This window comes from Acinonyx jubatus, chromosome D4 (assembly GCF_027475565.1).
Source record: "Acinonyx jubatus isolate Ajub_Pintada_27869175 chromosome D4, VMU_Ajub_asm_v1.0, whole genome shotgun sequence".
Classification (NCBI taxonomy): Eukaryota; Metazoa; Chordata; class Mammalia; order Carnivora; family Felidae; genus Acinonyx; species Acinonyx jubatus.
Window position 1 is genome coordinate 81,136,605 of NC_069391.1, and position 19,881 is coordinate 81,156,485.

The following is a 19,881-nucleotide window of genomic DNA, read 5'->3' on the forward strand; positions in this document are numbered from 1 at the left end:
GAGACCAAGCAGCCTCCATGCTCAGCGTGGAGCCCGATGTAGGGCTCGATCCCACGACCATGAGATCATGACCTGAGCCAAGGAAATCAAGAGCTGGGCACTTAACTGACTGAGCCACCCAGGCGCCCGAGATATACCCATATTTTTTTTAAATTTTTTTAAGGTTTTTTTTATTTATTTTTGAGACAGAGAGAGACAGAGCATGAACGGGGGAGGGGCAAAGAGAGAGGGAGGCACAGAATCGGAAGCAGGCTCCAGGCTCTGAGCCATCAGCCCAGAGCCCGATGCGGGACTCGAACTCACGGATTGTGAGATCGTGATCTGAGCTGAAGTCGGACGCTTAACCGACTGAGCCACTCAGGCACCCCGATATACCCATATTTTTAAGAAATTAGCCATAATTTTCACATACCCAGTACCGGCTATCATGGTAATTCATAGAGTCAAAGAATTTTTAGGTCCAGGGTATATGGGAAGTACACTAGTTAGTGTTTCTTTACGTGTATTTGTCAGAACTTTGGCCTCTAGGGGAAAAAAGTGTGGGGGGGTTCCTAGTCACACAAATTTGGGAACCCCCACATCTTGTGTCTTACTCCTAGATTCTTCACAATGTAAAGTCAACTGTAAGTCAGCATTTCCCAAACTTACTTGACCACAGAGTCTTTGCCCTGTGGAACAGCTGTAGGAAATGAGTGGGTTCTCACAGTGGAGGCTCAGAAAATTAAGCCACCGGTCCCGGTAACAGAGCCAGTAATGACAGACAGGACAAGAACCCTCTGAGGGTAGGTAGCCTGCCTCCGAATGGCTGTATATTTGTATTGACAGCAGTAGCTCAAAACATTTCGAGATGATTTTTCCCCTTGAAATTTATTTAAAGAACCGTTTCTAAAGTATCCAGGATCCTAGTTTAATTTGGAGAGATTTATCCCTTAGCAGATGGAAAATGTGTCAATTGGCTCATTCAATTTAGTAGTACTCTTTATTCATATGCATCAGAAATGGAACCTGAATAGTAAGCTTGGTGGAGGGAAAACAAACCGCTCGCGAGTCTCTCAGTCTGAGGGGTGGGGAAAGGAGAAAGCCAGCAAGCAATTAGACAAGTAGATATGTAATTACAAATTACGATACATGCAATGCAGAAAATGAACTGTGTGCTGTCGGGCTGAGTTTAAATTTGCAATCTTTTTTTTTAATTGACCCGGATTCAGAAGGGGTCAATAGCAGCTGTTTTTACGGTTTCTCTGGGTGCTCAGCCCAGAACAGTGTGAAGCTCGTTAACAGCCCCTCCCCTTCTTGTCTTCCCAGCCGGGTGGAGCAAAATGAGCACGCAGTGAGCCGGCCCAGCCTCTGGCCCAGCCTCTCTCCCAGCCGGCCCGACGCCCACCATGAACCATTTGGAGGGCTCCGCGGAGGTGGAGGTGACCGACGAGGCGGCAGGCGGGGAGGTGAACGAGTCGGTGGAGGCTGACCTGGACCACCCCGAGGTGGAGGAGCAGCAGCAGCGCTATGCGGGCCGCCCCGGGCGCGGGCGCGCCGTCGAGGACCCGCGCGCCCCGCCGGGGCAGCAGGAGGAGGAGGAGCGCGGGGAGTGCCTGGCGCGCTCCGCGAGCACGGAGAGCGGCTTCCACAACCACACGGACACAGCCGAGGGCGACGTGATCGCCGCGGCCCGCGACGGCTACGACGCGGAGCGCGCGCAGGACCCCGAGGACGAGAGCGCCTACGCCGTGCAGTACCGGCCCGAGGCCGAGGAGTACACGGAGCAGGCGGAGGCCGAGCACGCCGAGGCCACGCACCGCCGCGCGCTGCCCAACCACCTGCACTTCCACTCGCTGGAGCACGAGGAGGCGATGAACGCGGCCTACTCGGGCTACGTGTACACTCACCGGCTGTTCCACCGCGGCGAGGACGAGCCCTACGCCGAGCCCTACGCCGACTACGGGGGCCTCCAGGAGCACGTGTACGAGGAGATCGGGGACGCGCCCGAGCTGGAGGCGCGCGACGGGCTGCGGCTGTACGAGCAGGAGCGCGACGAGGCCGCCGCGTATCGCCAGGAGGCCCTGGGCGCGCGGCTGCACCACTACGACGAACGCTCCGACGGCGAGTCCGACAGCCCCGAGAAGGAGGCGGAGTTCGCGCCCTACCCGCGTATGGACAGCTACGAGCAGGAGGAGGACATCGATCAGATTGTGGCCGAGGTCAAGCAGAGCATGAGCTCGCAGAGCCTCGACAAGGCGGCCGAGGACATGCCAGAGGCCGAGCAGGACCTGGAGCGCGCCCCCACCCCGGGCGGGGGCCGCTCTGACAGCCCCGAGCTGCAGGCGCTGGCGGGGCAGCAGCGGGCGGCGGGCACCGCGGGCGGCGAGGCAGGGCAGCGGTACAGCAAGGAGAAAAGGGATGCCATCTCGCTGGCCATCAAGGACATCAAAGAGGCCATCGAGGAGGTGAAAACCAGGACCATCCGTTCGCCTTACACCCCCGACGAGCCCAAAGAGCCCATCTGGGTCATGCGCCAGGACATTAGCCCCACCAGGGATTGTGACGACCAGAGGCCGGTGGATGGAGATGTAAGTACGCGCGGGTTTGGGCTCCAGCTGCGCGCGTGGCCTTGCTTGCCATCGGGAAATGACTTCACGAGAAAAGGGGTCCTGGGGTGGGGGGACGCTAAAATCGCGCCCACGTGGAGCCTCGGAAGCAGCTTGTGTTTAAGCACCCCTGAGTGAAACACAGGTGGATCGGCGTTTAAGTGTTGAAGCCACTTATCAGACCTTTAGAGGGATGGCTGTAAATCGGTGGTTCTCAAATGGTGCCTGGAACGTGTGTTCAGAAATTGATTTCTAGACACATCACACTCTTCCCACCCCTCATTTCTCACTTAGAAGCCCCAGGGGTGGGACACGAGAATTTTATTTTTAAAAATGTTTTAACATTTATTTTGGAGAGAGACAAAGCACGAGCAGGGGAGGGGCGGGGGGGGGGGTGGGGGCAGACAGAATTCTAAGCAGGCTCCAGCTCTGAGCTGTCAGCACAGAGCCCAATGCGGGCCTCAAACCCACAGGAACCGTGAGATCATGACCTGAGCCGAAGTCAGAGGTTTAACGGAGCCACCCAGGCGACCCGAGAATTTGTAATTTTCACGTCAAGTAAAAACCACATGTGGGCTGAGCAAGGAGAGACTCGGTTGGAAACGCTTTTTTGCAAAGGGGAGAAAGGTTCTTTTGTAACAGGGGATGGGCGGGCATATAGCGGTCACATGCCATGACAGGCAGAATATTTTAAATAAAGCACAGGTTTTGGCTTTTGCTTTGTATTAACGCTTCATAACCTAAATTCTCTGGCTGTAGAATCTGCAAGGTTCTCTGTGGCTGGGCAAAAAGAGGGTCTCTTTTATAGGGAGGAGCAAAGTGGGCTGGAAAGAAGGAGGCATGGGGAACAGGGATGAAAGCGTGGCTTGAATGCCTTGCAGACAAGAGTGTGTTTTAACTGGAGGCCAGCCTGTTCCCACCCAGAGGAGCCCTTCAGGAAGGGTTGTAGGCTGGCCAAAAGTTCAAGGACCTGGAGGAACAAAAAAGGTTCGGGCAAAGATTAATTAACCGACATTTTGTTCTGACTGATGGACAGTTAGCTAATCATTTTTCAGGCAAAAAAAGTGAATTTGAAGGGTCTGTGTCTGACCTTGTCATAGGTAATCAAGGGGACTCCTTTGAGTCTTAGGTGAGTCATGGCGGGGGGGCGGGGCAAGGGGGGGTGGTCTTTGCAGTAAGCTATTTCCAGAACACAAAAGGGTAGGGGGGAGGTTTCCTTACCTTTGCTGTTTTCCAGAATCACAGGGCTCAGGTGAAGTTGAGGGTCAACTAACAGGGTCCCAGGTGGTACTGATGCTGTTGGCCACAGGACCACCACTTGAGAGCCACTTTCTTAAAGTAATCCCTTAACAGTTTGGAACCGCCATTGTGGCACCTTTTGGAGGGCATCAAGGGAATCCTTCTGAGAGTTTTCCTGCCAGAAGTTTCTGCAGTTTTTCACCCACACTGTGCCTCACATTGTGGCTTGCAGTAAGGGAGCCCGGGCACCCTTCTCCACAAAAGTCCTGTTTGGGGTTTTAAACCGAATTGTGCTTCGTTGGGAAAATGTACAGAAGGCTCTTGCTGCCCCTGCTAATGTGTTATTTTCCATTTTTGAAATATCTAAGAAATTTGATAAGCTGGTAAGCTTGGATGTCACAGTCCATTCAAAATAAATCAAGAAGGCTAACCTTTGCCTCCACAGCCTGGCACTAAAGCTTCTCTTGAATAATTTTTAGGCATTTTCATTTAAAATGGGAGCTTGGACTAAAAGAAGGTTTAGGAGGTTAAATTCAATTTCATTTAATTCTGCATCCTGTGGTTGCACCAGGTTATTTCTCAGTCCATGTTTTGGAGTGAGAAGCCATTATTGGAAGCTGTTTGTTCGTTCGACTTATGTGTGAAGGGCTGTAGAGGTCAGGGGTATCGTTCACCTCCTCTTTCAGTAACAGTCAACATTTGCTGGTAGCTAATTAAATCGCTGGCACCTTTCGGGAAAGGTGGGAAACTGGTTGGGAATGGATCTGCGTCCTCCCCAGCAGGGGGGCAGCATTGAATCAGGTAGTTCAGCAATGCTCTGCGTCTCCCTTCTGTTGTCACATGCCAGCAGTGAAAGACAGGTGCACTCACATGTAGTCTTCCCCTTGGCCTCCAGCTGCCGCCAGGTTCCTTCTGGCAAGAAAGGAAAAAAGGCGGCATCTTGCAAATGTAGGGGAAGTGGAGCGGATTTTCAAAAGTAAGGAGATGGTCGGGGTGCCTGGGTGGCTCAGTCGGTTAAGCGTCCGACTTGGGCTCAGGTCATGATCTCTGTGGTGTGTGGGTTCAAGCCCCGCGTCCGGCTCTGTGCTGACAGCTCAGAGCCTGGAGCCTGCTTTGGATTCTGTATCTCCCTCTCTCTCTCTGCCACTCCCCCACTTACCCCTGTCTGTCTGTCTGTCTCTCTCAAAACAAAATAAAGTAAACATTAAAAATTTTTCAAAAAAAGAGTAAGAAGGTGGCAAGAGACTGGGTTCTACATCCTTTTAGAAACTCGGAAAGCCATCAGGAAAGAAGTAGCAGGAGCATTAAGTCCAGTTGCTGTCTTTTTTCTCACATACACTAGCTCCTTGACGTAACCGACTTCACCCTGTGGTCCCTGCAGCCTCACGACAAACCCACAACACGGCCCACATTGGGGCTGGGGCTTGCTTTGATTCATTTGAGCTGGGAGAACAACTTAAGCCTCTTACACGATGCTTCATTCAAAAGCTAGAATTATGATAGGATATCGGATGATGCGTTAGAAATTCATTCTGTCAGAAATTCAGCTTGATGGTCAGAGATTGGTGAGTAGGGCTTACTAGGTTATGAAGAGTTAATGCAAAGCAAAAGCCAAAACCTGTGCTTTAGTTAAAATACTCTGCCTGTCATTTTTAAGCTGTTTGGATTTGTGGGTTTTATTCCATCTGTCTTGCCACCTTCATAGGAAGGACCTTACGGGCACCTGGGTGGTTCAGTTGTTTGAGCGTTTCGCTTCGGCTCAGGTCATGATCTCATGGTTCATGAGTTCAAGCCCCGCATTGGGCTCTCTGCTGTCAGCACAGAGCCCACTTTGGATCTTCTGTCCTCCTTGCTCTCTGCCCCTCCCTCCCTCCGTCTCTCTCTCTCTCTCTCTCTCTCTCTCTCTCTCTCTCTCAAAAATAAAACATTAAAAGTTTTTTTTTAAAAAAGGAAAGATCTTCATTTCTTACCTCTTGGATGACATCATGAGAGGAAAATAAAAGTATATACATTATGTTGATTTCCATCTTAGCATCAAAAAATAGTTACTGAATGCTCTGTGTATGCTATTGTAGAAAATGAAAAAGCACAGTTAAAAAAGTGTGGCCCAAAGTCTGCCGGGAGAGTGTATTTTTGTTAAAAATACAAATTACTGCCTTTCCTTTCCAAATTGGAATACCTAGGGTGGGGGCCAGGGATATGTTTTGGTTTTGTTTGCTTTGGTTTATTTCGTTTTGTAAATTCTCCCTGTGATTCTAAAACATATAAAAGATTAAGAACCACTGATTCGCAGGAAACGAATGTATCCTCTGGACAGTCGGCCCATGTGAGATGTGTGGTTTTGAGACTTCGCTAAATCTTTTATTAGCCCAGGTCTGGTTTTAGCAAAGGGGACTGTCCCCTTGTGATCGTGGTCAGCAGACCTGGACAAGGGGCCTTGGATTTCTTGCTGTAGGAGCAGTGCATTGTCAAATGGCATGATAAGAAACTACAGTGAGTAAATAGATGGAAATAAAAACCACCTGCATTACCAACGTGCCAGAGAGAACCGTTGATGGGCTGCATCTGCTTCCGAGTTTTGCTCTTTCCTGGAGCAAAGTGGCATTTGTTTGTGAGCGAGTCGTATGGAATGTGAAAATGGGATTGCTCATTAGTCAGAACTGGAACATATACTAGAGGCTCAGCACTGATCGAAAATAATTGTTTTCAGGGGCGCCTGGGTGGCTCAGTCAGTCAGTTAAGTGTCTGACTTCGGCTCAGGTCATGATCTCATGGCTTGTGGGTTCCAGCCCCGCGTCAGGCTCTGTGCTGACGGCTCGGAGCCTGGAGCCTGCTTCGGATTCTGTGTCTCCCTCTCTCTCTGCCCCTCCCCTGCTTGCATTGTCTCTCTCAAAAATAAATGTTGAAAAAAATTTTTTAAAAGAAAATACTTGTTTCTGGAAAATTGTACCAATACTTAAGTGCTTTGCTTCTAGTAAAGATTTCTCTATTCCTCGTCTGTTTGAAAACTACCTCCCAAACCCCTTCTGGAAAAATTGTTAAGGAATGACCAGTTCTGAAAAGTTTCACAATCTACCAGTCTCTCTTTAGCCAACAGAAATCGTTCTGCGGGGCACCTGGATGGCTCAGTTGGTTAAGTGTCTGAATCTTATTTCGGCCCAGGTCATGATCTCACTCACGGTTCATGAGTTTGAACCCCCCATCAGGCTCTGCGGTGACAGAGTTCGAGCCCCGTGTCAGCACAGAGGCTGACAGTTCCGAGCCTGCTTGGTATTCTCTCTCTGCCTCTCTCTCTGCCCCTCCCCTTCAATCTCTCTCTGTCTCTCAAAACTAAAATTTAAAAACTCGTTCTGAGTAGAGAACAGAGCATGGTGGAATCAGAGAGATGGGGAGTAACAGGCATCTGGCATCATTTGGAGGGTTGTGGCTGTTTTGAGTGGGTGTTGTGCAGCTGGAAATGGTGTTTATCTCTACTCACAGAGCTGCACTAAAAGGACGGTAAAATAAGAAAAAGATGTAAAGCCACCAGGAGAGAGCAGCAGAAAAGAACACACTGCCAGGACCCCGAAGTGGGGCTGGCTGCAGGAGACATTGGTGCTCCCCGGGGCTTCCAGTTGTCCTCTTCCTTCAGGCACAGGGAGCCCGGTGCCGCTCTCGCCCACCCCCTGGAAGTTGGGCGTGGCCTCTAACGTGGGAGTGGTGATGTGCGATGCTCCTTCTGAGCAGGAGCCCTGAAGCCTCGTGTTAAGATGATGGGGTCAGAGGCGCCTGGGTGGCTCGGTCGGTTGGGCGTCTGACTTCGGCTCAGGTCGCGATCTCGCAGTTCACGAGTTCTAGCCCCGCATTGGGCTCTGTGCTTCCAGCTTGGAACCTCCTTCTGAGTCTGTGTCTCCCTCTCTCTCTGCCCCTCCCCCACTCGTGCTGTCTCTGTCTCTGTCTCTTTCTCTCAAATATAAATAAAAATATTTAAAAAAAAAAACATGATGGGGCATAAGATGGCGGAACCTCTCTCAGCACGGGTCCCGAGGGACCGTGATGAGCAGGGCTCCCTGATGACCCTGGGGACATGTAGCATGAGAGAGGAATACACTTGTGTTGTTCTAAGCCTTGGGGATGTGGAGTGGTTGTTACACAGCCTGGCCTGATCAATACCGACTAATACAGTGATAGGTTTCTGTTGACTCTGCTAAATGTCTGTGAGGATTCGTGCCATGAATCCCCCAGAAAGGCTCAGGAATTAGAGACCCCACATACTTCAGGTGGCTGGCATATGGCTGAAAAAAAAAAAAAAAGATGGTTTGGAAAGTCTGTCACCGGAAACATTAGATTCCTTCTCCAGCTCAGGCGCCAGGTTACCACCCCCTGCCCCCTGGCCCCACAGAGGGTGGGAGGTTTACTGTAAAGGAAAGGGTGACTCAGAGAATCCCTGGACCTAGGGACACTAGTCACTGCTAAAAATAGGAATGAGGCACCTTGGAGAACACAGGGCCTACTAAGTAGTGAGAGAGGCTGAGAATGCCTTAGAATTCTTAGCTGTCAGGCTTAGAACCCACCCGCCCCTGGCCCCTTGCAGGAGGTTAGAGTATTCCCCTCCTCCGCCCCCTGCCCCCCACCCGGAGGAGACAGACCCAAGAGCAAATAACTACAGATACTCATGTTTGGGGCTTTCCCAACAGAACTCCTGGGTCCCCGCCTGATCTCACTGCAGTGAAGTTTCCTGCCTCTCGTGAATCTTCCAGTGGGCTTTTTGGGGACCCACTGTTGTTAAATGAGTGGACACCCAAGGATCACCAAACATCTGAAGAACATCTATAACAAGAAAGACAAAGACACAAAAAAGGAAACGGAGAAAGGTACTTGAAGAAATAAAAGCAGTGCGCTGAGCAAGAGAAAACCATAAGATACTTATTAGTATCCTCAGAAAGGAGAAAATAAGGGAGCCATCGAATTAGAATAGGACACCATCAGGGCACCTGGGCAGCTAGGTCCGTTGAGCATCCGACTTTGGCTCAGGTCATGATGTCACAGCTTGTGAGTTCGAGCCCCATGTCGGGCTCTGTGCTGACAGCTCGGAGCCTGGACCCTGTTTCGGATTCTGTGTCTCCCTCTCTCTCTGCCACTAACCCACTTGCATTCTGTCTCTGTCTCTCTCAAAAATAAATAAACATTAAAAAAAAATTTTTAAAGGGGGTAGGACACCATCAGGGTGCCTGGGGGCCCAGGTCAGTTAAGCATCTGACTTCAGCTCAGGTCATGATCTTTCAGTCCGTGGGTTCAAGCCCTGTGTCAGACTCTGTGCTGACAGCTCAGAGCCTTGAGCCTGCTTTGGATTCTGTGTCTCCTGCTGTCTCTGCCCCTCCCCTGCTCACACACTCTCTCTTTCTCTGTCTCTCAAAAATAAATAAACATTAAAAAAAAAAAAGAATAGGATGCCATCTTTAAAAAAAATTCCTGCCCCCAATTTTTTGACTAGCAAATATGATAGCAGAAATTAAAAATTTTTAAAATCTTTCAGTAGGAAGAGGACAGAGTTGAGGGAATCATCCAGAAAGTAGAACAATGAAGGCAAAAGGAATGGAAAGTAAGTAAGAACATAGATAAAATGGAGAAATCGTGAAACAAAAGATGTTGAGAACTGCCTGGCAAAAAGATTGCCCTGGGTACCTAGAACAGTGATGTAAAAATTAAAAAAGGCAGGGGGCACAGAAATTTCAGAACAGACAGGAGGAAGAGAGGATCCTGCAAGCTTGCCAAGAAGTTATAACAGGTCCCAAATGGTCAGGAATCACCGTCATTTGATCACCCTCAAAATGGTATTGATCTTCTCAAAAGCAATGCTGGAAACTGGCAGGCCTACACACCCCTAATTTCCAGTTGAGTGTGAAGGTGGAATCAACATGTTTTCAGATACGCGGGGTCCCAGGAAATTTACATCCCATGTACCTTTGCTCAGGAGGCTACTAGAGGATTGCTCCCTGAGAAGGGAGCATAATTCAAGAAACAATATGGGGGTGCCTGGGTTGCTCAGTAGGTTAAGCATCCCACTTTGGCTCAGGTCATGATCTCACCATTCGTGAGTTCGAGCCCCACGTCGGACTCTGTACTAACAGTGCGGAGCCTGCTTAGGATTCTGTCTCTCTCTGTCTCCCTCTCTCTGCCCCTCCCCCACTTGCACTCACTCTGTCCCTCTCTCTCTCTCAAAACAAATAAACTTAAAAAAAAAAAAGAGCTTGGGGGGATGAGGTCCCACACAGGAAAGAAACAGAGGGACTCCCCTGGCTGATGGAGAAGGAGATCCCAGATGACAGCTGTGTAAAGGGACAGGGCATAAGCCAGTGCAGTGTGGGCCAGAACCTGGAGGGTTTCCAGAAAGTCTGGAAGTGAGAGATTTCCTAATATATTTGTACCGAGAGGAATCTTCGATTGTTTTAGCAGAGTTTGGCATAAATTATTGATGAGTACACAGAAAACGAAGCAAACGGAAAAAGCGCAGTTATTTGCACAAAAAACAATTGTTACACAGGCAAGAAATGCAATAATATACCGTGTGTGTCTCAGCAGGGAGGAGCATAGACGTAGTCTTCAGAGTATAAACACTGAACATTGATTCGCCGGAAATCATGACATGACGAGGATGAGGGAAGGTATAGTGTAAAAGAGGTAAATCCTGGTCTTTTGTAGATGCCAAGAAATAATGGCTAAAATTGAAAAGTTAAGGTAAGGCAGCACGAGTGTGGAAGATCCCAGAAGGAATGCTGAAAGACTGGGCAATGAGGCCATGGAGGGAGGAAAAATGGGGAAAGGGACGATGGTGTTTGCCAAAAGCCTGACTTTTCAAACTGTATTCACCCATGTCTTTGCCTTAAATGAAAGATATAAAAGAGTAGGGGTGCCTGGGTGGCTCAGTCGGTTAAGCGTCCGACTTCAGCTCAGGTCATGATCTCGGGGTTCGTGAGTTCGAGCCCTGCGTCGGGCTCTGTGCTGACAGCTCGGAGCCTGGAACCTGCTTTGGATTCTGTGTCTCCCTCTGTCTCTGCTCCTCCCCCACTCATGCTCTGTCTCTCTCTCAAAAATAAACATTTAAAAAAAATTTTTTTAAATATAAAAGAGTAGAATCCCTCAGAGATCATTCATGTACAGCATCATCTCAATGATACTGTCCGTTTTCTTGACAAAAGAGAAGAGCCAACATCTCTATTATGTGCACGATTTATAGAAAATGTGTCATATGGTCACTGTGTCATATGGTGAGACACATGTAAGGTTTTGTGTGTGTGTGTGAAGCATGCACACTTCCATTTGGCCCACCTCCACACACAGAAGAGTAGAGAAGGAAAAGTAGGTCAAGGTGGAGGGTTGAAGAACACTAATTGGGAAGTGGATTTGCACCTTGACAGTGAAAAGTTTGAAGAGTTCAGGAGCTGTGGGCTGGATAACGGGCATTGAGTCTGGAAACCACTGAGCATGTACGGGAGGACGTGAAGCAGGGATACTATTCACCACAGTGGGAACAGCGCCGGCTGAGGTCAAATGTGGATGCGCTGATTCCTCAGATTTGTATACTTAATTTAGGTTCATGGTTTTTTTTTATTTTGAGAGAGAGCACAAGTAGAGGAGGGGCAGAGAGAGAGGGAGAGAGAGAATCCCAAGAAGGCTCCGCGTTGTCAGCACAGAGCCCGATGTGGGGCTCAATCCCAGGAACCATGAGATCATGACCTGAGCCAAAATCAAGAGTCAGGCGCTTAACCGACTGAGCCACCCAGGCGCCCCTAGGTTAATGCTTTTTACCTTGAAAATGAAATGTGTTCGAGATACCTTCCTTTACCAAGGTACATTTGCAGCCCATTCTGCAACTTAGGACCAGCAGCAGATTGTCATATCCCTGCCAGTGGGGAGTAATGTTCGAAGTAACAGAACTTAGTTGTCAGTAACAAAAAAGGGAATCATTTTTCCATGAACTGTGAGGACCTGAACTGACCGGGGTCATTTTTTTGAGAGAGGTGAAGATCTTACTGTTACAGACTTCAAAATGAAAAGGCTTGACCTTGAAATCCCTTTCAGAGCGCAAATAATTAATTTCAGTCATGAAAAAAAAAAGGGGGGAGTGGGAGAGTCTGTGCGTTTGCTCTCTCCCCCTGGATTTGAAGCATCATCTCTGATTATTTAACTCACCTTTAGAATTCCACCTGCCCCAGAGAGGCCCTGTTTACAGGGCTGAACAGGTGTCTCCCCACTGACCTCAGACCATTGCCGCGTTGGAATCACTGGGGCAAACCTCTTGCCCGATCTGCACAGCAGAAGGCAAGGTCTCCAATTGGACTTTGTGCTGTGTGGAATGAAATTAAGTGATGGGAAGATTGATTTTTTTTTTAACTCCCAGACTCTAATCTTTCCTCTTCTCTCGACCCCGTTCCCAGGAGGAATCTTTCTCAGCTTCTTAATGGATCATCTCACTAGCCAGTGCCTGTGTGACACTGTGGTGTGGAATATGGGGAGAGCCCCCAGGAAGCAAAGGAATGATTTAGCCAGAGAGAAATCTGTCATCACTTTCCAGATAGAAATTCAGCACACAGGGCCACAGTTTGTATGACTGACCTGATCGCTTAATCAATTGGAGCTCAGGAAACTTCTCAAGGGTCTTTAGAAAAATTGTTAGCTCCCCTGACTGTGTGCTCTCAATATTTTCTGTTAAGTGGATCAGGGCTATAGAGGGGAGGAAGGGAGGGTGCAGGGAGAGGAACAGATATATCATGGGTAATTCAGTGGTAACCCAATTAAACCTGGGCCTTGTAGTCTTGGGGAATTATGAAATATGATTTATCTATAGACATGATCATCTTCCAAATGAGACCCACTCCCATTACAAGGCTAACGGGCAGCATGTTCTCAATACAGAATGCAGTCTCTCAACCCGCTAGCTTTGAGTCAGTTTTCAGTGGCCACTTTCTTGAGAATAGCCATAGAGAGGGTGTTGGGATAACAGGCACTCAACTGTGTGCTTGGTGTGCCCAACTGATTTCTTCAGTGGGTCAGGCCCTGCCAGCAGGACACCAAAAACTTAATAAGAGTAGTAATGAATTGGGGGGTGGGGGGTGCCTGGGTGGCTGAGTTGGTTAAGCGTCCGACTTCGGCTCAGGTCGTGATCTCATGGTTTGCAGGTTCGAGACCCATGTTGGGCTCTGTGCTGACAGCTCAGAGCCTGGAGCCTGCTTCAGATTCTGTGTCTCCCTCTCTCTCTGCCCCTCCCCCACTCATGGTCTGTCTCTGTTTCTCAAAAATAAACGTTAAAAAAAATTTTTAAAGAGTAATGGATCAAAGAAAATTCAGAGCTGGGCTGGACATTTTGGCCTCAGCTTTCTAGGCACAATAGCTGAATATATCTGGGTTATGTGACCCGGGGCCTCAGCCTACCAGTCAATGTCTTTGACGCATTTCACAGAGCTTTAGAGGGCAAATCACCCTGGATATCTGATTCCCTTTGTCTTGGGCAAAGATAAAGAGATTCCCCCAGGAACTAATTTCTTAGTGTAAATTCCAGGCATGACTAGACAGACCCCACTGGATCGAGACCACATGGTTCCTTCGGTGTGTAAGGATTCCCATCCCCCAGCACCTAGACTCACCTCACTCGTTGGCTTTGTACTTATGAATTCCAAATTTACTTCTGTTTACCCAAACTTGCTCCCATGCCGCACATCTTACACACAGGCTCTCACTTCTGTCCACACCACAGTCCCATTCAGTGGCACCAAGGCCCCACTCTCTAAATAGATGATTCCCAAGATTCCAAGCTTCCTGATTAGAATCAGGATGTTGGGTGATGGGATCAGTATTTCTCAGGCCCGCTCAGAATTGGTAACCACCAACTTAAACTGTGGACTACAGTCTAACACTTAATCCTTTATGACCTTATTTTCTCCTGTCTCGTAAAGCATGAGCCTGTTGCCTCTTTGATTCACTGTCAGTCAGCTGAAGGCACAGCGTCCTTTCCTCGTCTTGTATCAGAGCACATCACCCAAAGTGGACGCCCACTAAGTATTCGTTATGTGTAAATCTTGGCCCTGCAGTGGATCTGCTGCGGTTACGTTCAGCTGCTCTCTTCCCCAAGCTAGTTTCCTCGTCAGTAAAATGAGTTAGATTTATTCCCCAGGGTGACCCGTGAGAAAAGGGGATTTCCCAGACACGGAGTCCCCTGCGGAAATGTGACTTGAGAAGCACAAGTGTAGTGCATTCGTTGCCTTCGTAGGTCGGAGCTCACGAAACATTTAGGGTGGGCCATTGGCAAATTGTGAATTAGAGGGAGTCGCCCATAGCACCCCTTCTTCACCTTCTCTGTGCTGGTGTTTCCCTTTGCTTCCCCGCAGCGCTCGGAACCCGCATGAGCCCTCGCTGTGCTGCCCACCCTGGTGAGGCACCGCAGTGACCCGAGGTCCCCCTTTCCGCCTGCAGCAGCACCGTATGGTCAGCCTTGTTTTCCAGGGCTGTCCGATTAAGTCACACTGGCTGCTAATTAGTGCTAATGGCAACATAGACCACCCTGTTCAGGTAACATTTGCCTTTTATGGGCGTCCTCCATTCGAGAGGCTGGTTGGAGAAAGTCTGTTGAGGCAGGAGGACATTTGAACACTAACACTTCTTAGAAGCCAGCCAAGAAGGGAATAATGCCCAAATCCTGGTAAGTGAGGGCTCGATGTTAACACCTGCCCTGATCATGTGCGCTTTTGCACCCACTTTTTTTTTCTTGAGTTTTGAGAAAGACAACGAATGAGGGTGGAGAGGTGCCCTGGCTTCCTCTCAGCCTTGGATGCCTTGAGTCACCTCCTCCTTGTCCTCTCTTCTTCTCCCCCTGCCTTGAAATCAGCATCAGCCTTGGTGGATTTTTTTTTTTTTGACTGTTGCTAGGAAACTATTGACCAAGGTCAAGTGCACATGCTAATTCATTAAGACTTGTTAGCAGCATCTTCTCCTGTTGACCTTCCAGTTGTATTCTCAAGCATACAAGGGCAAAGGAAACAATTGTTCCGCTGCTGAAGCAGTCTGTTTTTGTGAAGGGTTCCTGTTAAGGTATTTTGAACTGAGAGGTTGCCCCTCGCCGGTCCACACCTCCTCAGGGAGTTCCAGCCAGCTGTAGTTTTTCTAGGATCTGAGTAGCAAGGGATGGAGTTGAGATAGGATCTGAAGTCAAGTAGACAGACTTTAGGATGGACAGATGTTCACTGAGGGCCTTGGTTTCCCCCAAGTGGATCAGTCCCTGGCTGGAAGAAGTGTATTCTTGGCATGTGAGGGAGGGAGTGGTGATGGGGAGAGGGGGAGGGGAACATTGCACTGGAATAGTTAGCTCTATTCTGTTCTCGTTTGTGTTCTGGAAAGGACTAGACTGTAAGCCTCCTCATCTCAGAGTGTCCTCCTGGCCTGCCGTGGAAGAGTGTACATCCCAGCGTGGACCATTAAAGCCAACTTTGTACTTTTTTCTATGTTCACAAAAAGTGGGGGGGGGGGGGGTTGGCAGACCCTCTAGGTCAACATCCCAGAAGATTATCCAGAGGAATAACCTTAGAACAAAGGATCTACCAGGAGAGCAAAGATGGGCCCCAGTGTATTTCACCAAGCAGACCTCCCCGACAGGAAGCTTTCCTGAAGTGAGTGATGTGAAAGGAACAAATGTTCCTAAACCTCTGCCGTGCCAAGTACCATACAGTGATTGGGTTGAGTTGTTACACTTGTTCCCCTGCTAACACTTTCGGGTTTCATTAAGCACCAGCTACACACAGGAAATCGTCTATGAAAAAGAAACAGGGCCCCGCCGCACAGCTACGCTCTTCTGCTTCATTTTGTTGGTGAACCAGAATGAGTTTCGGTTACTGGCCCAGGTCACAGATCAAAGTCTGTCTCACAATTTCTCATCAGCTCGTTCAGTAAATATCTTCAAGTTGCTCCTATGGGTCAGGCACTGTGCAAGACACCGGGGATATAGCAGCAACTGAGACACAGGCTCTGCGTGGAATAGACACAGACCCTGCCTGTGCAGAGTTTACGAGCCACTCTAGGCTAGTCCTTCCGTGCACCCTCAGCCAGACCCCTCCAGGCCTCCTCTGTTCACGATGCTTTCATCTGAAGCCTTATGTAGTGTCTCAGCTATCTCCTGCTCAGTAACAAATTGCCCCAGAACACTGACCTAAAACAAACCACAGTGGTCATCTCACAGCGTCTGTGGTCAGGAATCTGGCCTGGCTTGGCTGGTCCTCTCCTTTAGGGTCTCTCAGAGGCTGCAGTCAAGTGTCCCTGGCCTGCGGTAGCCTTCAGGCTCTACTGGGGAGAGACCTATTCCCAAGGTCATTTGCTTCTTGGCGGGATTCAGCTCCTCAAGGGGCTATTGGACTCCAGGCCTCAGTTCCCACCTGACTGCCAGCCAGAGGCATCCTCGGTGCCCCACGGGCACTCTCCTGTAGGGCAACTTACTTGATAAAGCAAGCAAGATGAGAAGGCCATAGAGGCTGATAGCAAGGTAGATGTCACAGCCTGTCATAATGCACTCACAGAGTGACAGCCCATCACCTATGCTATATTTGATTTCTTAGGCTAAGTCACTAGCCCACGCTCCCTCCCTAAGGAGGGGATCACACAGTGTCTGGACACCCAGGGATGGGGCTCACGGGGCCATTTGCGAAGTCTGCCTGCCACATCTCGTGTCTGTCACATGCCACCAAAGGAATGGTGGACTTAAAACCCGAGGACACAGCATGGCTTGTCCACCCCCAGCTGACCTTGTTGGTCTCTCCCACCTCTGAGGCTGTATCTGTTTCGTTGTCTGGCTGAGAAGAGGCGGATCTGCCGATCTGGAAGTGGCCAACAAGGCGTGAAGCAGCCTGGGTGCGTGGGCCAGCACAGACGTGAGCGGGGCAGCCACATCGGAGGAGCTGGGACTCAGGACAGCCTATGGGCATGGGGCACAGGAGGGATTGTCCTGAAGGACTCTTCACGAGGAGAGAATTTTATCTTTATTCTCAAGGGTCTGCCAGTGTCAAAGGAATTTGCTATAAAGACTCCTTCATAAGTTGGAGTGGTTTTTTTTAATATTTTTTCCAGTGTTTATCTTAGCGTGTGAACAGGGGACGGGCAGAGAGAGAGGGAGGCCCAGAATCCAAAGCAGGCTCCAAGCTGTCAGCACAGAGCCTGACATGGGGCTCGAACCCACGAACCGTGAGATCATGACCTGAGCCCAAGTCAGATGCTCAACTGACTGAGCCACCCAGGCGCTCCAGGGCAGAGCTTTTTGATCAGCGTCCTCATGATCCCCACTGAACTTTGGGGTTGGGGGTGACCTTGGCCATTGGGCATGTTGCATTCCACCCTGGAAGCATCATCCAGGCTCTGGACCCAGTGTGTTATATGAATTTATGACTTCCGTATACCATGGTGCAGAAGAGGCTGAGAGGCACAGAGTCGAAGGTCTCATTGGACTAAGAGATCCATGCAGGAGGGAACAGCCCTTGAGGCCGGCTCTCTTCTTGTTGCCCGGACTTCTCCCTCAAGTGTGGAGTGTGGATTGATTCTTTATGCTCCTGTCTCAACCAGCTCCTTGCTGCAGGTCGTTTTCCATCACAGGTTTTATCTATTATTGATGAAGTATGGAGAAGGCAGTGGTGAATAATTAAGTAGGTTTCAGGTGCTGATTGAACATTAAAGGAAGGAAAGAATGAAAATAAGAGAGCCAGGGAAAGAATTCTGAATTCTGTGTGCCAACAGGACACTAGGTGTAGACATTTTCTGTAACTTTGCCGAAGGCCTAGTGGTTTTCTTCATAGTTTGTCTGATTATGGTGGTTCTCTGGTTAATAACTGAACATATTATAAGCTTTCCATAGCAGCAGTGAAGATTGTAATGGCTTCAGCCTGCCCTCAGTGGTTCACGAATCCAAACCAAAGCAATGTTGAAGAATGATAGTGGGGGAAATGGCTTCTCCCATGAGTTCGGGAGAGTCCACAGGTGGGGAGTGTTCAATCTGGACACATGAGAATCAACACCCAGAGATTTTCTGTCTTTTAAATAGTTAATGGAAAGAAGAAAGCATTTGAGAGATGCCCAGTGCTGTAAATGGGCTCCTGCACTGCTCGCCATTTTGAAAGGGGCTTTCTTGAATGGGGACCAACAACTATAGGAATTGCATCACACTGACCTGGATTATAGTAGGTGCAGTCCGACTGCCAGCAGGCATGGCCAGAAACATGGCAAGAGGGAGAGAGAAGGACACCCTGTTTCCAACTCTGGCCTGCAGAGTTGGCCACAGCACAGGAAGCCACAGCATGGGTGGATTTTGCAGCTGTGAACTGTTCAGGTCCTTGGCTTCTCTTTTTTCTACCTTTTGACCCTATCACAGCTCACTAACCAAGTAGACGCAGAGAAAAACCTGTCAGCATGTGTGATAAAGGGCTTGGTGAGAAGAAAGGCTGAAGCCAGCATTAAGGCTGAGTCTCGAGGGTGCTCCAGGCCCTCCTTCTCTCTTGCACCCGTGTCCTTCCCCATTGCCATGGCTTGTTACGAGGTAGATTGGCACTGGGAGGTCTGTGTCCCATCTTCAGCCCTCGGAACCAGCCTGGCCACCTGTTTCCACGAGCTTCCTCCAGTTCGTTTTTCCACCTGCATTTGTCTTGACCTTCCTCTTCTCTGCCGAGGGCCAGTGGACATGGCCCAGCTCTTGAGCCTGACTTGAGATTACCTGTTGATTTGGGTCAAACCATGCTGGCCCTGGGGACAGCTTTCTTTGGTGTGTTTGTAGGGCTCGCCTGCCACATCCCCCTTACTCGGGGTGCAGTGCAAGGATATTGGGGGCACGCAGCAAACGTACGGGGTGGCGTGTCTACATTCAGCGTCCTGGCCTGCAGAGGCATGGGCCCTGCATGGCACCATGTGCCCAGGTGCATTCTGATGCAGGCACCGAGAGGGCCCCCGTTTCCCACCTTCCACCCCTCCTTTACACATGAGCTGCGTGCTTTTTCACAGGTTCTATAAACGTAGCAGAGTTTAGAGTGTGTGAAAGTTTCTGGTTGCACCTCAGATCCGAGTTTATTTTCCCCAGAAATAGTAGGCGTCACTGCCAGAAGGGGTAGGCCGGCCCCTTCTCACAGACATCAGGTGATGGCGCGCGACCAGTGACATACGACTGCCGGGGGCCTTTCGGGCGCCCAGGGGTTAATGCCGATGAGCCGGACATCCCGGGAGGTGGTCACATCTCCTGTTACAAGTTGCATTATCGACTTGGGCATCTAACACCCTGGAAACAGTCCACCAGACGGGCGCTGAGGTCAGGAGTTAGCCTCAGCTCACAAGTAGAGGCACCAGAGCTCGCCCTGCTGCCCAGATAGCACCTGGAGAGATGGAGAATTTTTGGATGTACCAGTTCGAGTGTCACGATGAAGAGGTAGGTGGATCCCAGGGCTTCAGAATGATGTTTGCCTCGTCGCCCTCGGCGTTCTAACCCTCGTGCTGTGAGATTGTAAATCCTCTGCGCTTCCCTCCGTGCTCAGGGTATAGGAACAGAGCAGGAGAGTGGGCATTCCCCAGGGTGGGTGGGAAATGCAGCCAGGTCCGCCTGTTGCTTGGAAGGTCAGGACGACCTGTAGAGAGAGGAGGCCGTTTGATCACGTAGATGCTGGGCTCTTTGCTTCCTCCCCAGCAGCTTTGTGTTCTAATGAAAGAGTGACTGTGGGTCCCGTGGCCTCCCCTTCTGTTCTCTGCATTGTCTTTTGCTTTCACGATGCTAACGACGATGAGTGAGCTTGGTGTCTTACGCATTAGGAACTGCTTTGCTAGACAAGGTGATGGGCCTAACGTACCGTGACCAGGGCCCGGCACATAGTAAGCCTTCCAGACATGGCGGCTGTCCTTGGTAGGTGATGTGTTATTACAGCAAATAACGTGCTCTTGGCTGCATCGCTTAACGTAAACTACAAGTGACTTCAGTTTTTCCTCTTACGGAACTCAGGTCTGGAGGTCTGGGAAGGAAAGTGCAGGTCCCTGATGGGGAAGTAAGAGGTTGGCCCCCTCACTTGTCCATCAC

General features: G+C 49.7%; 1 protein-coding gene across 6 annotated transcripts in view; it reads left to right on the forward strand.

Annotated features, from left to right (window-relative positions):
- The window catches only part of APBA1 (amyloid beta precursor protein binding family A member 1), a 204,527-nt gene that overhangs the window by 134,330 nt on the left and 50,316 nt on the right, over positions 1-19,881 (forward strand). For all 6 annotated transcript variants that reach the window (XM_027041073.2, XM_027041072.2, XM_053205290.1 and 3 more), the window contains exon 2: positions 1,306-2,567. In XM_027041073.2, coding sequence (XP_026896874.1) covers positions 1,386-2,567 — 1,182 coding nt within the window. In that variant the 5' untranslated portion in view covers positions 1,306-1,385. The remainder of the gene's footprint in view (positions 1-1,305; positions 2,568-19,881) is intronic.